We start from the raw sequence: 11,905 nt of genomic DNA, 5'->3' as shown, positions 1-11,905 counted from the left end.
TTTATTTTTCTAATATATTTTTAAATAATCTATACTAAACTAGACATTACTTCCTTTTCTACATTTTTTCTGGTCATTTTAAACTGAGCCTTGTTATATTCATTTCTTTATGAAAATCTTCTATGTCTTGGTCCCATCTCTTTTCAAAATAAATTCCTGTAGATAAAAAAGGTTTTAAATTAAAATTGTTTTTCAATGTTCAACTTATGGATAGAAAGTAGTGATGCAACGGAAGTGTCTTACCGGAACCAGAAACGGAAACAGATGTCAAAAATAAATTTTAGCAGAAACGGAAACGGATGCGGAAACAGAAGTGTAAATAGTAATAAAAAAACATATTTACAAAAATATTTTTTTCGGTAAAAACAGTTTGTATTCGTTTTTAATTTATTAAGGCATTGGATATCGGTGTCCTTTAGCCTTCAATGTATGTATTTTTACTGCGCTGCAATAAGTTAAAATACGCGTTTTTTTAAAATTTATTTTCAGGAAACAAAATTACACTATTTACAAATTAAAGTTCGCCAAACCACTCGTGTTGACAAACGACAAATATATTTCTAACTATATAATGATGATGATATACGTTACATGGTTATCACTTATTCAAAAGTACATTTAATAACTCGTAAGTATGAAATCGGGTCGGTGTCGGTGGCTCAGGGGTTGAGCACTTGACTTGCAATCTGCAGGTCCTGGGTTCGAATCCCGTCATGTACCGATGTGTTTTTCGATTCTCGAATTACATATGTACATTTATCCGACGTTCTTACGGTGAAGGAAAACATCGTGATGCAACCTGCACATATCTGAGAAGAAATTCAAAAATATTTGTGAAGTCAACCAATCCGTACTTGGCCAGCGTGGTTGACTATGGCCTAGTCACTCCTAACTTGGGGTAGGCTCCGAGCCCCTCAGTGGGGACATATAGTGAGCTGATGATGAAGTATGAAATAGTCACATTTTGCCAGTTGTCAAATTTTATATGGAAAACAACTAGACAGTTTACTCCAGCAAGTAAAACTGATTGTTTCAAACAGCAGCAGAAAATATTACGCGCTTAAATTCACAAAATAGTACGTAAACAAACAAATGCGACAAGTGCCGAAAGGCCACGCACGGACTGCCCGTCTCGCGCCGCGCATTTGGATCTCTCAGCCGTCGTAAAGTTCCGTTTTATCTCCGTTATAAAAGTTGCGGAAACAGAAGCAGAAACGGATGTTGAAAAGCACGCGGAACTTCCGCACTTGCGGAAACGGAAACAGACATCTGTTGCATCACTAATAGAAAGCTATAGGCCGCAATACACTTCATACCTTGTAAAAATTTTGCATTATTTCCAGTTGTAATTGCCCAAGGTAAATAATGTTTGAGGTAGAGTTGTCTGTGCTTTGGTTTGAGTCTTGCTGCTCCCCAAATGCCTCCACCTACACACATTGGAAGTTTTGTTTGGATGCCTTCTATCCATTTAACAGTGACCTAAAAATAATTATATTTTATATAACTGTAAACACCTTGTTAACCTGAAAGATTTAGAAAAAAATAATATTCCAACACATTATAGACTTACACATTCATAGATAAGCCAATAGCTTATAATTATGAACAATAAACATTGACAAGATATGTGATTTGTGTAAACTGGTTTACTTACTTCACCAAGCATAGTCGTTTTCATAAATAAAATAGCATGTACTAAATCATGAACTTCTCTATATCTTTGCATAACATAAGCTAATTCTGGATCAGATATAAATTGTACTGGTAACCTAGAGTCTGCGGTAATATTATTGTCAGTCATAAAGTCTGCATATACTCTGCCAACTGATCTTTCCGGCATTTTTCCAAGTGTTTCAAAGCACACAGTTTGGGAGTTTATTCGTGGTTGTTCAGTTAATATTTTAGCACCTTCCGTTGTTTCTAACATTTTTTCCCGCATATATTTCAAAGAGCTTTCTCCTGTAACTTCTCCCAGGCATGCTATCATATCTCCCCTGTATGGATTCAAGAGTGCAACCGCGGCTGATCCTACCGACAATATAGTTCTTTGAAAGTTATTTGTCGGAATAAAATTCTTCTGCATTTCCTCCACAAATGACAATACCTTAGGTTGAGTATGGCAAAATTTTCTAATCATTTTTAGTGCTCAATTAATGATTGTTTTCAAATTATATAGTATTTACTTCAACATAAAACACTTTAATTTATTATTTATGTTGCAGTTTATCCAACATTCATCTTTTGACATGTCAATGTCAAAATGAAATTGTCAGAACAATGAAATAAAAGAGCATGAATCACGATTACATGTTTCTAATTGGTCAAAGTAAGTTTTTTTATATACACAATATTATCAATAACCCATGAATTTTTATTAAAAATCGTATAGTAAGAAATCCAATGGTAAAAATTATAGTGTTTTATAAAATTATAAACTAGCGAGTGTTTTCTTCTTGAACTCGCTAACATTGATGTCATCTGTCAACATCTTTATATTATAAAGATGTTATATGCTCTTTGTCTGTCAAAGCAAAATTTTGTATTGTAAACATTGTAAATTATATTCATCGGCTGTATTTGATTATTATTTATTTTGCTTGCATTAAAAACAATAATTAGAGAGTGTTTAACATGTTTTATTTAGTTGTTTTTTTACGTACATGGACCAGTAATTTATAGGCAATGGAAGACTCCGTAAAACACTGTACTGAATCTACAATATACTCAAATAATACAGGAAAACTTCATAATAATAAAAGAGGAAGACCGGTTAAATCAAAAAATATTCAATTTGGTCCACAACCGCCATCGATTATTTCTCAGTTACTTCGGAAAAATGTAGAAAATATTATTAAGCATAACAATATTACTGATGAGCAAATACCAAACACCATTGAAGGTGACAATAAAAATGAAGATACTGATTTTTTATGTATTGTTTGTTCATTAAGGTAAGTATTTATTTTAAATTACACCATATTATTACTTAAATTATTTTCCTGTGGTTTTCATAACTGACAACTAATATTGCAGGTTGAGTAATAAGAAAGAATATAAAAAGCATTTAAAAGTGCATAAAATATATTCCTGCAAATTTCCTGAATGTAAATATTCTACGAAGTTATCATCAAATTTAATAAAGCATAAAAGAAAGCATACTTTAGAAAAACCCTTCTTATGTGACCAGTGTACATTTCAAACCAATTTTATTAACTCTTTGAAGGTTCATAAAAGGATTCATACAGAAGAAAGACCCTATACCTGTAAACATTGTAGTTACAAATGTAACAGTAGTTCTAACTTGAAGAAACATTGTCAATATCGTCACCTAAAAGACATTCCTTAAATTAAATTATTAATGTGGAGTTGTTATATGTAATTTAATATAATGATTTATTGTACACCATTTTACCATTATTGAAACAAATACTATTTGAACTGTACTGTACTGTGTACTGTAGAACACATAGGCTGCTTATTAAGATTTATTTTAATTCCATGCGTACAGAGTCGCAGGCTACAGCTAGTCTTAGTGTGAAGTTCAAATGGATGGATGGATAGATGGATGTATGTATGTTAGAAGTATCTTTATCTCTGAAATGGCTTAAGGGATCTTGATGAAATTTGGCACAGATGTAGAACAGTCTGGGTGACAGCTAATAAATCATATTTAAATAAAGGTATAAGAAAAAGAAATCATATTTGAATGAGTTTAATATTCATCAAGTTATAACCTAAAATATATATAACTGGTATAAATGTAACTATATCACCCAAAAAGGCTGCCTTACTACACGATAACACCACAATATAAAACATTTTATATTTTAAAAGCGAGGATACATAACCAACAATAATACTAGAGTGGCATATTGATCTTAATGGTCAATGACAGTGTTCAGTAAAGTCCACCACGACAGATTCACGCCAACCAAAGAGGAAGTAACCAGTAGCAGATCCAAGTACAACGGCAGCACATAGCCATGTATTGTACGTCATGAACACCAACATCAACATATAACTCACAAACACCTGTATACCGTGCAAAACCGTCTGCCATGCATGAGCTGAACTCATCATTGTGGGGCTGAAAATAAATTGCAATAGATCAACATTGATATAACTTTCATGTGACATAATTAAACCAACAACAACCCGCACTTGGCCAGCGTGGTTGACTATGGCCTAGTCACCCCTAACTTGGGGTAGGTTCCAAGCCCCTCAGTGGGGACGCATAGTGAGCTAATGATGACATAATTAAAAATGGCTGTCATGAATGTTAAGAAGTGGTGCCTGCACTGAACTTTGGACTTTTTTTAGTCAATTTTATTCAATTACACAATAAATCAAACAAAAGTGTTCTGTTAGCCAGCCACGTGGATTCAAGACAATGGATGTATTTATATTACATATATAATGGTATATTCTCTTCTATATAGTATAATAAAAATATTATACTTATAGTGTACTTACATGTTCCTTTCCAATACATGGGGCATGGACCTTGAAACAATAAAAAAATGTTAACAATTCATTTAGACCATGAAAACTATTTTATTTCTGTATCATATTTACTCAACTGTATAACTTGAGGTTCATCCGCTGTGCAAATATTTGACACACCCTTATCAGGTGGTGCTACAGCACAGTACTGTAATCCCGTGTAAGTTTTCCATAATAAATGTTTCCGGTAATATTTAAGCCTGCAACAAACAACTTAATATACCTATCTTGAAATATTGTAGTTTGAAGTGTCAATTGCCTAACGGTTAATAGTATGGACATCTGATCATGTGGTCAAGGGTTCAAATTCCCATTCGCACAAGCCTGGAGCTTAATATGATGGAATGGTTATAAGAAATATAAGTAAATTATCAAAAATCTTCCAATATTTTTGCAACATTTAAGCCAAAATCCCTTTTTTTTATGGACAACACATTCCATCTCACTGTGATTCTCTCTTTTTTAGCCGACTTCAAAAAGAAGGAGGTTATCAATTCGACTGTATTTTTTTTTTTAATTTGTCAGGTTGTCAAAGTTGGTGGCACTGAATGTGTTTATGCGTTTTTATTAAATTGCATTTCAGCTGTTCTAAAGGAGGCCTACATTTGTTTATTAAATTCCACTACACAGTATTTTGTTAACAACTTAAAAAAAAATCGTGTTAGAATGTTTAAAACTTAGTGTGTTTGATGGAGTAACAATAGAAAGTGGTTGTTTCTCAGAATATTTTTTTTGAACATGGATTTTTTTTTATATAACTTTGAAATTAGGTCTTCTTTTAATTGATAGTTGACCCATCCTTTTTTTCAATGATTTCAAGGAAATTAGATCAGTTCAAAGAAATATTAATGCTCTTGTCAAAACCAAGTTGAACAAAAATACCTTCATGGGAATTATGTTTAAAGATTTTCACACAGTATAAAATCAATTAACAATATTTATATCAGAAAGACACAGCAAATGAAATGTTTAAAAATATGACTCTTTGTTTACTAAAACCTACCTTTGTTGTGAAAATTCGTCGCCGAAAGGTATCTTATTGTTTTGTTTAATGCCTGCAGTTAGAATATTATAACATGTTGGCCAGAAAAATGCGCCTCTACTTTTTTTATTTCAGGTAAAAAAGAAAGATAATAAATTGGTAAATTTCATATTTGTTAATTTTGAGTTTGATTAAGTATATGTTCTAATTGAGAAATTCTACAACTGAAACACTTATCATATACATAAGTGTTTAATCTCTGTGTTCAAACTTTGGCCATCTTAGGATGTATCTCTGGTTATTACCATCATTACTTGCCTAAACTGATCATGAAGGTACTGTTTAGATCAGGGATCCCCAAACTATTTTGGACAAGTGACCCCCTTTTCCAAAATGAACCGTTACCACAGACCCCCATGGCCAAATTACCTACTTTTAAGATCAATGATTATTATTATTAATTATTTTGACTTAGGTCAATAGAAGAAGACAGATTAAGAATTAGCAGTGCTTTAAGTTCAATATCGACCCCAGGTGGTAGATATCAACCACTTTGGGAATCCCTGGTTTAGATAATCAAATGATATATGAAATATGATACTTAAATTTCTTACCCTTCATACAGCAAAGCCATAATAAATATTGCTAAAAATGATCCAATAAATTCTCCAATGTCTGCCACACTCCACCAAGAAAAGAGAATTGTCTCTGTGTAGCCTCCATGGAACTATGGAATAATTTTAAAAATTAAATAATTTTAAATTTAGCAAGCAAAGTGGTGTTTTTGAAGGGGTCACAAAGCTTTCAACCTTGTTATAATATATGTAAATTATAGTTGAAAATATATATTTTATAGATGAATCAATATTACTTCTTTAGTTTTTGAACAGGATGCGTTAACTATCTGATAGCCTTAGTTGGTACAGTCCAGTTGATTTTTGAACAGATAGTGTTAAAAAAAATTGTAATATTTTCAATTTTTTCAATAGGTACAAAATAATAACACATCTAAAAATAAATTGGATTTACTTTACCAAACCCACAACTGAAACTAATAATAAGAAAATATGTAGTTTCTTAGTACAGTGTACAACATAAATGTATTTTGTGGGAAAGTGTAGGACTTGCTTCACTCACCCTGATTATACTTAAAAACTTATTCAATTAAACTTTGCTTAGTACTTACTGTCATAGATTCCATTCCATGTAATTCATGGCCTAAACTATGTTCCTCATGTTCATGAAACGCTTCTGGTGTATTATTCAAAATTAACTCCTGAAAATAACAATTGAATTTCAAGAAGATATTGTACATAAATTTATATTCTATACAATATTAGATTTAATCATCACCTACATACTATACAATTTGGGTATATATATATATATATATATATATATATATATATATATATATATATATATATATATATATATATATATATATATACCCAAATTAAATAAAAATTTAATAAATATATAAATTTCCAAGGTAAATACTTTATATCTTTTTAAAAGAGAAATTTATAAAAATTCGGAGCGACCTTTAGAAAATAAAATTTTGACGTCAAATTTTCAGAATCTTTATATTATTTTACACTTAAAAAGATGACATGACGAGAAAAAAAAATTAAAACAAAATAAAATCTGATTTTCGGCAATTTTGGAATTTTTCAAAAATTCTGAGCGACCTTTTAAGATTTTTTTTTAACCTGTCCTTTGGTGGAGGTTCTTAAAACATAGTAAACTCACATATTTTCACACGAGAATCGAAAAAAACAAAAATTTTATTTTTTTGGGCCACCCTAATATATATATATATATACATATAAGGAGCTCAATACAGAATTACTTGTTTAATAATCAGCAATTAAACAAATGAAAAGTGAATTAAAAAAAATTGTTACAATATCTTACCGTCAGGTCTTGTGTAGTATTCATCTGATGATGTTGGTGATCCCCAGGAGCTTCATTATGGGTCATGTGATGTCCATGGTGGACTGAATGGTCCATGTGCATATGCTCACCCATATTAACTTCTGAAAGCTACTTAATATTTAAGGTAACAAAATTGATAAAGTAAATTGTAAAATAATTGGTATAAGTACTGAGTTTTGATTTGGGACATTTAAATGTATTAATTTTCTAAATATTTATGTGTTATTAGTATTATGTATGCATTTAAGTTGACATAAGTTTTAAATAAAATTAATTGATGACTTATTAAGTTTTATCTAAATGTTAAAGTAATTATTTTCTCAATAGTAGATTATTTCAGGTAAATTTTTATGACAGCAATAATATTACGAGATATTCAAGAAATAAATTTGTAATAAAAATAACTGTTACAAATAATTATTTCGAAGTACAAATTTTAGATAACTTAATTAAATAAGAACTATGTTTCATACCGTTAAGTTATGAAATCCACAAAAAAAATTTCGTTAATATAACGCGTATGCACTTTCACTTTCGCGACAAACCTCGTAGATAGACAAGACTGCTACACTTCACGAACTTGTTGAAAGTGCAGCATACTTCGCTCTAATATAGGTCCAAGCTGTATCATTTATGTAATTGCCGTAACAAACGCTTACTTGTAAATTTAAATGCGTATGTGGCACTCAGCGATAAACAGCTTGTAAATTCATAACTTCACATATATACTTGTTGAGGCAAAGTAATTAATATGTAACGAAAAAAAAACATTAGTAAATTATATCAACTTCAACATAACATCTCCCATAATTTCGTTGTCTACCAAAGAGTAAATAACGTAACCATTTTAATTTTTTTCAAGATACAGATCACAGATATCTACTATACTAGTCAGAGACAGATAGGACACTTCTATTTTGTATAGTTTTTACGATTAATTCCACCGTTGGCGCAAAGCGCTAGCGTCGCAAAGATGGTAGTAAGGGGTTAAACGAACTCAATCTATCGATATATTTGTTAATAGTGACGTACCACAATCGATAAGATTCGAGATTCCTTTAGAATTACAATTTGATCTCGTATAATAAAACAAAGTTTTTTAAAAAATTATTTATTTTTACTCCTTAACCTATATGACTTAAATTTACTATAAGCCATAATTTGAGGTCTGCTCATTTTTAACACATATTTTTCTTCTACGTCCCCTTTTAGTATTTTATTTATTATGTTGCACCAGTTGTGTATTTGAATTCTTAATATTAAACGTATGACATATTCACGTACACATGTTTTATGCACTTTGCAACCCAGCCAGTAAAAATTGGATTTCTTTAAAATATCGTGTTTAATGAATTTCCCGATGCTTTTGCTATGCGCATAATTATTTAAATTATTATGTATCAAATTAGATACATCTCTGTATACTATAAGAAAACGCTTTGAGGAGTTCGCCAAATTGCTGTTTTTAAGCTTTTTATACTCCCTATGTGCAATCCATGTGTTAATATTTTCATTTTTATTTCCTATGTATGTTTTTTGACATTCCTTACAATTAAATTTTTTTGAAATTCTTCTGCCCAGATATCCAGCTATGTAAGCTGAGGAATGAACACGCACTCTTTCATTAATGGCGCTTGCTGCACAAAATGTGTTATTTTCCTGCTCTTGTTGATCTGATGGCGAGGAAATCAGACCAGGCATACAATTAAAATTTACTGGCAGATTTTCTTTGTCATCAGTACCGATATCTTCTTTTAATAAATTGAAAAAATCTACTATAGTTTCACTGTCATCTTCTTCACAGTTGGAGTATATGCTATGAGGACCCATCACATTGGAAATCAATAGAGATTTAAATGAATTTATGAATGTACATGAGTCAGGATTTACATTTCTATAATTTATAGCCCTTATTCTGCCAAAAAAAAATTCTAACGGATCCTGGTTTATAAAGCGAGGATAAAAATATTTTAAACCATATTTTGAAAACATCAATTTGGCTATCCTTACAAAACTTTCCAGTGTTGTGACCCACCCATCAAGAGAGGGAACCCTTATATAATATTCTTTTTTGTTCATTAGTGCTTTTTTACTGGCAGAGTCTATAAATCTAAGATTTTTTTATGTCTCTATAGCTTCATGCCAAAAACAAAAATGTTTGGAATTTGGTTTGACTGGCCCTCTTAGTTTCCCTTTTGTTGTGCTGCGCTTTGAGCCATTTACGCTGTCAAATAATTTGTCCATAAATTCCACAGCTTCACCTGTTGTCTTCATGGTTTTACTAACATTTTCACCATTCACAGTTGTACCTGAAAAGCAAAACCAAATAGTTATGAGCTGTATGTACATACAAAATCATCATAATAATTAAAATATCAAAACATAGAAATAATACTTAAATATTATTGCACTACCTGCGCCTAGGTATTTTACCCACAGCTAGTATCTATATATATATATATATATATATATATATATATATATATATAATTATAGTACAAAGATACAAATAATTATATTAATCTTTCAATGCTACAATACCAACCATCAACTCTGAGAGCAGTAGCTTCCTCAATGTCACTTTCAGGTGCAATTGGTAAACAGTAATTGTGGTCGCTTATGTGGTCACCAACTGAAACATTTTAGGTTAGTTATTAGAAGCATTGGATTCTGACCACAAATTACACTATCAGTGTAGATATCAGAATGATGATCTTATCTAGCATAGAAAGGCTGTGTTCCCACCCCCAGCAATGAGCAAGTAGATATAAGAGGCGATAAACTTATAGCCCTGTGAACATCCAGAAAGTAGCTGTTAATATACTATATGCTATATATACTATATACATCTATTTTATTTATGTGGGATCTACATCTTATTATACGTTTTTTGAGCGTGAATAGTTGACGGTTTGTCGCTTCCTCGCCAGCAGTGGGACCACTGACTATACAATAAGATGCTGAAAGGCCTATACCTCTTATCTATCAAAATTAAATAAATGCAAATCTTCTGCTTACCAGTGGAGCTTAGGGGACTTCCATAAAATATTTCTTTTGCAGTAAACAAGCAAGGGTAGCCACTGCGGAGACGGTTTCCCGTATTATCAAGTTGATACCGATCAAAGTGCTTTTGACAAACACGTTTCGCCAACAGCTGTTCTTTAGATAAACCACTGAGCTCTATGTTAGTGGGGATCAAGAAAGACAGCCACAACTGTCTTAAATTATCGTCCTTTGGAAGATAGAAAAGGCGATGTGTTCTGTTTGTAGATGAGCAGTTCCCAACACAGCATTTTCGCAAATCCATGGCGAAAACAATAGTCGGTTAATCGATGATATATGAAGGAAAAACTACGTTTAATTTGTAACTTAACTCAAGCTTAAAATAGCGAGAAATACACAAAATAATACCGTAATTTTCACTCGATAAATACTCAATTACTTGATTTTGACAATGTCAGAATTGAAACGACGGTATGGCGATCCAAGATGGCGGTCGACCAATCAGCAGCCAGCACACTAGCGCTTTGCGTAAACGGAGGAACTAAAGGTGTCACAGGCCTGATACAGATTATAGTAAATTGTCAAACTCAACTCAAAATAGTACAGAACAAACTTATTTATAATCAAACAAGGATATTTGGTCAATATTGCGGGAGTATCCTGAATGCGGCTAGAACAGGATCGATCATCGTAACCAGTTTTGATAGAGGCCTATGCCCAGTAGTGGGTGTTACGTGGGTGTAAAGAAGAAGAAAAAGGGTATCTGAACCTCTGAGAGAGGTGCTGCTATCGCTGTTGGTTCTGTCAGAACCAAAATAAAACCTACTTATCATAGAAACTGACATAAAAGAAAAAAATATATGACAGCTACAATAATTCAATTCAATTTCCAAGCAGTGGCTAACTACAATAAAAAGGATGACATTTTTTGACGTTGACATGGGGGCGCTAGTGAGTACTCCTTATGTCATCTTGACAGCGTCATATTTCAACCAATGTTGGAGCGGTAGCTGCACTGTTTAATGTTGCCAATTTTAACTGACTTCAAAAACGAGGAGATTCACAATTCATCTGTATGTCTTCATAGTTTCGAAATTTCATAAAAATATCATATAAGATATGACATGTATATGAAGGAGTATTTGCTAAAGATGTTGTGACATTTTTTGATGTTGACAGGGGGGCGCTAGTGAGCTATCATAATTTTCTTAAACCATAACGCATACAAATGTACTTTCAACACTAAAATGAGCATGTTCATTTTTCCACTTGCACTGCAATGTTCGTAACTACACTAGGGAAATGTAAACCATCTACAGAAAAATGGAGTAGGTAAAGGGCCGCCCCATAAATTCTGCTACTTTTCGCGAGGGGTGCGGGAAAGATGACAATCACATATGCGTAAATTTATACATGTTCGAGAACGCGAATATTCGCGTTTGCACGTAAATTCTAGCCAGAGCATTATTTATAGCATAC

At 32.0% G+C, this 11,905-nt stretch overlaps 3 protein-coding genes across 6 annotated transcripts; 1 reads left to right on the top strand and 2 right to left on the bottom strand.

Annotated features, from left to right (window-relative positions):
- Positions 1-47: 47 nt before the first annotated feature.
- On the bottom strand, positions 48-2,230 carry LOC106710389 (ubiquinone biosynthesis protein COQ4 homolog, mitochondrial). The gene is made up of 3 exons (XM_014502411.2): positions 1,655-2,230; positions 1,317-1,479; positions 48-156 (listed from the first exon to the last, which is right to left on the bottom strand). The coding sequence occupies exons 1-3, from the start codon at positions 2,135-2,137 to the stop codon at positions 74-76; spliced, it is 729 nt and encodes a 242-aa protein (XP_014357897.2). The 5' UTR covers positions 2,138-2,230; the 3' UTR covers positions 48-73.
- A 366-nt stretch (positions 2,231-2,596) lies between these two features.
- Positions 2,597-3,446, top strand: LOC106710318 (zinc finger protein 271). The gene is made up of 2 exons (XM_014502335.2): positions 2,597-2,951; positions 3,034-3,446. The coding sequence occupies exons 1-2, from the start codon at positions 2,683-2,685 to the stop codon at positions 3,344-3,346; spliced, it is 582 nt and encodes a 193-aa protein (XP_014357821.2). The 5' UTR covers positions 2,597-2,682; the 3' UTR covers positions 3,347-3,446.
- A 237-nt stretch (positions 3,447-3,683) lies between these two features.
- Positions 3,684-8,237, bottom strand: LOC106710390 (high affinity copper uptake protein 1). Of its 4 annotated transcripts, none has more exons than XM_014502414.2 (7): positions 8,083-8,237; positions 7,403-7,531; positions 6,672-6,761; positions 6,100-6,212; positions 4,581-4,703; positions 4,474-4,503; positions 3,684-4,087 (listed from the first exon to the last, which is right to left on the bottom strand). In XM_014502414.2, the coding sequence occupies exons 2-7, from the start codon at positions 7,514-7,516 to the stop codon at positions 3,886-3,888; spliced, it is 672 nt and encodes a 223-aa protein (XP_014357900.1). In that variant the 5' UTR covers positions 7,517-7,531; positions 8,083-8,237; the 3' UTR covers positions 3,684-3,885. The 4 variants fall into 4 exon arrangements, with proteins under 4 accessions (XP_014357900.1, XP_014357901.1, XP_014357899.1 ...); XM_014502415.2 differs by having other exon boundaries at positions 7,403-7,524; XM_014502413.2 differs by having other exon boundaries at positions 3,685-4,087; positions 7,897-8,237.
- Between the last annotated feature and the right edge of the window lie 3,668 nt (positions 8,238-11,905).

The sequence above is a fragment of the Papilio machaon genome, chromosome 3 (assembly GCF_912999745.1).
Source record: "Papilio machaon chromosome 3, ilPapMach1.1, whole genome shotgun sequence".
NCBI classification, from domain to species: domain Eukaryota; kingdom Metazoa; phylum Arthropoda; class Insecta; order Lepidoptera; family Papilionidae; genus Papilio; species Papilio machaon.
Note: the sequence above shows the minus strand (reverse complement) of the source record. Positions and strands in the feature narration are given on the sequence as shown.

Bases quoted from the DNA above. Each gene is read 5' to 3' on its own strand.
- LOC106710389 (XM_014502411.2), bottom strand. From the start codon at position 2,137: ATGATTAGAAAATTTTGCCATACTCAACCTAAGGTATTGTCATTTGTG. The intron at 1,480-1,654 runs GTAAGTAAACCA...AATTATTTTTAG, and splicing joins AAACGACTATGCTTGGTGAA to GTCACTGTTAAATGGATAGA. The intron at 157-1,316 runs GTATGAAGTGTA...TTTTATCTACAG, and splicing joins TAATGCAAAATTTTTACAAG to GAATTTATTTTGAAAAGAGA.
- LOC106710318 (XM_014502335.2), top strand. From the start codon at position 2,683: ATGGAAGACTCCGTAAAACACTGTACTGAATCTACAATATACTCAAAT. The intron at 2,952-3,033 runs GTAAGTATTTAT...CTAATATTGCAG, and splicing joins TGTATTGTTTGTTCATTAAG to GTTGAGTAATAAGAAAGAAT.
- LOC106710390 (XM_014502414.2), bottom strand. From the start codon at position 7,516: ATGGGTGAGCATATGCACATGGACCATTCAGTCCACCATGGACATCAC. The intron at 6,213-6,671 runs GTAAGTACTAAG...ATTATTCCATAG, and splicing joins ATGGAATGGAATCTATGACA to TTCCATGGAGGCTACACAGA. The intron at 4,088-4,473 runs GTAAGTACACTA...ATTTATTTTCAG, and splicing joins CATGTATTGGAAAGGAACAT to CCCCACAATGATGAGTTCAG.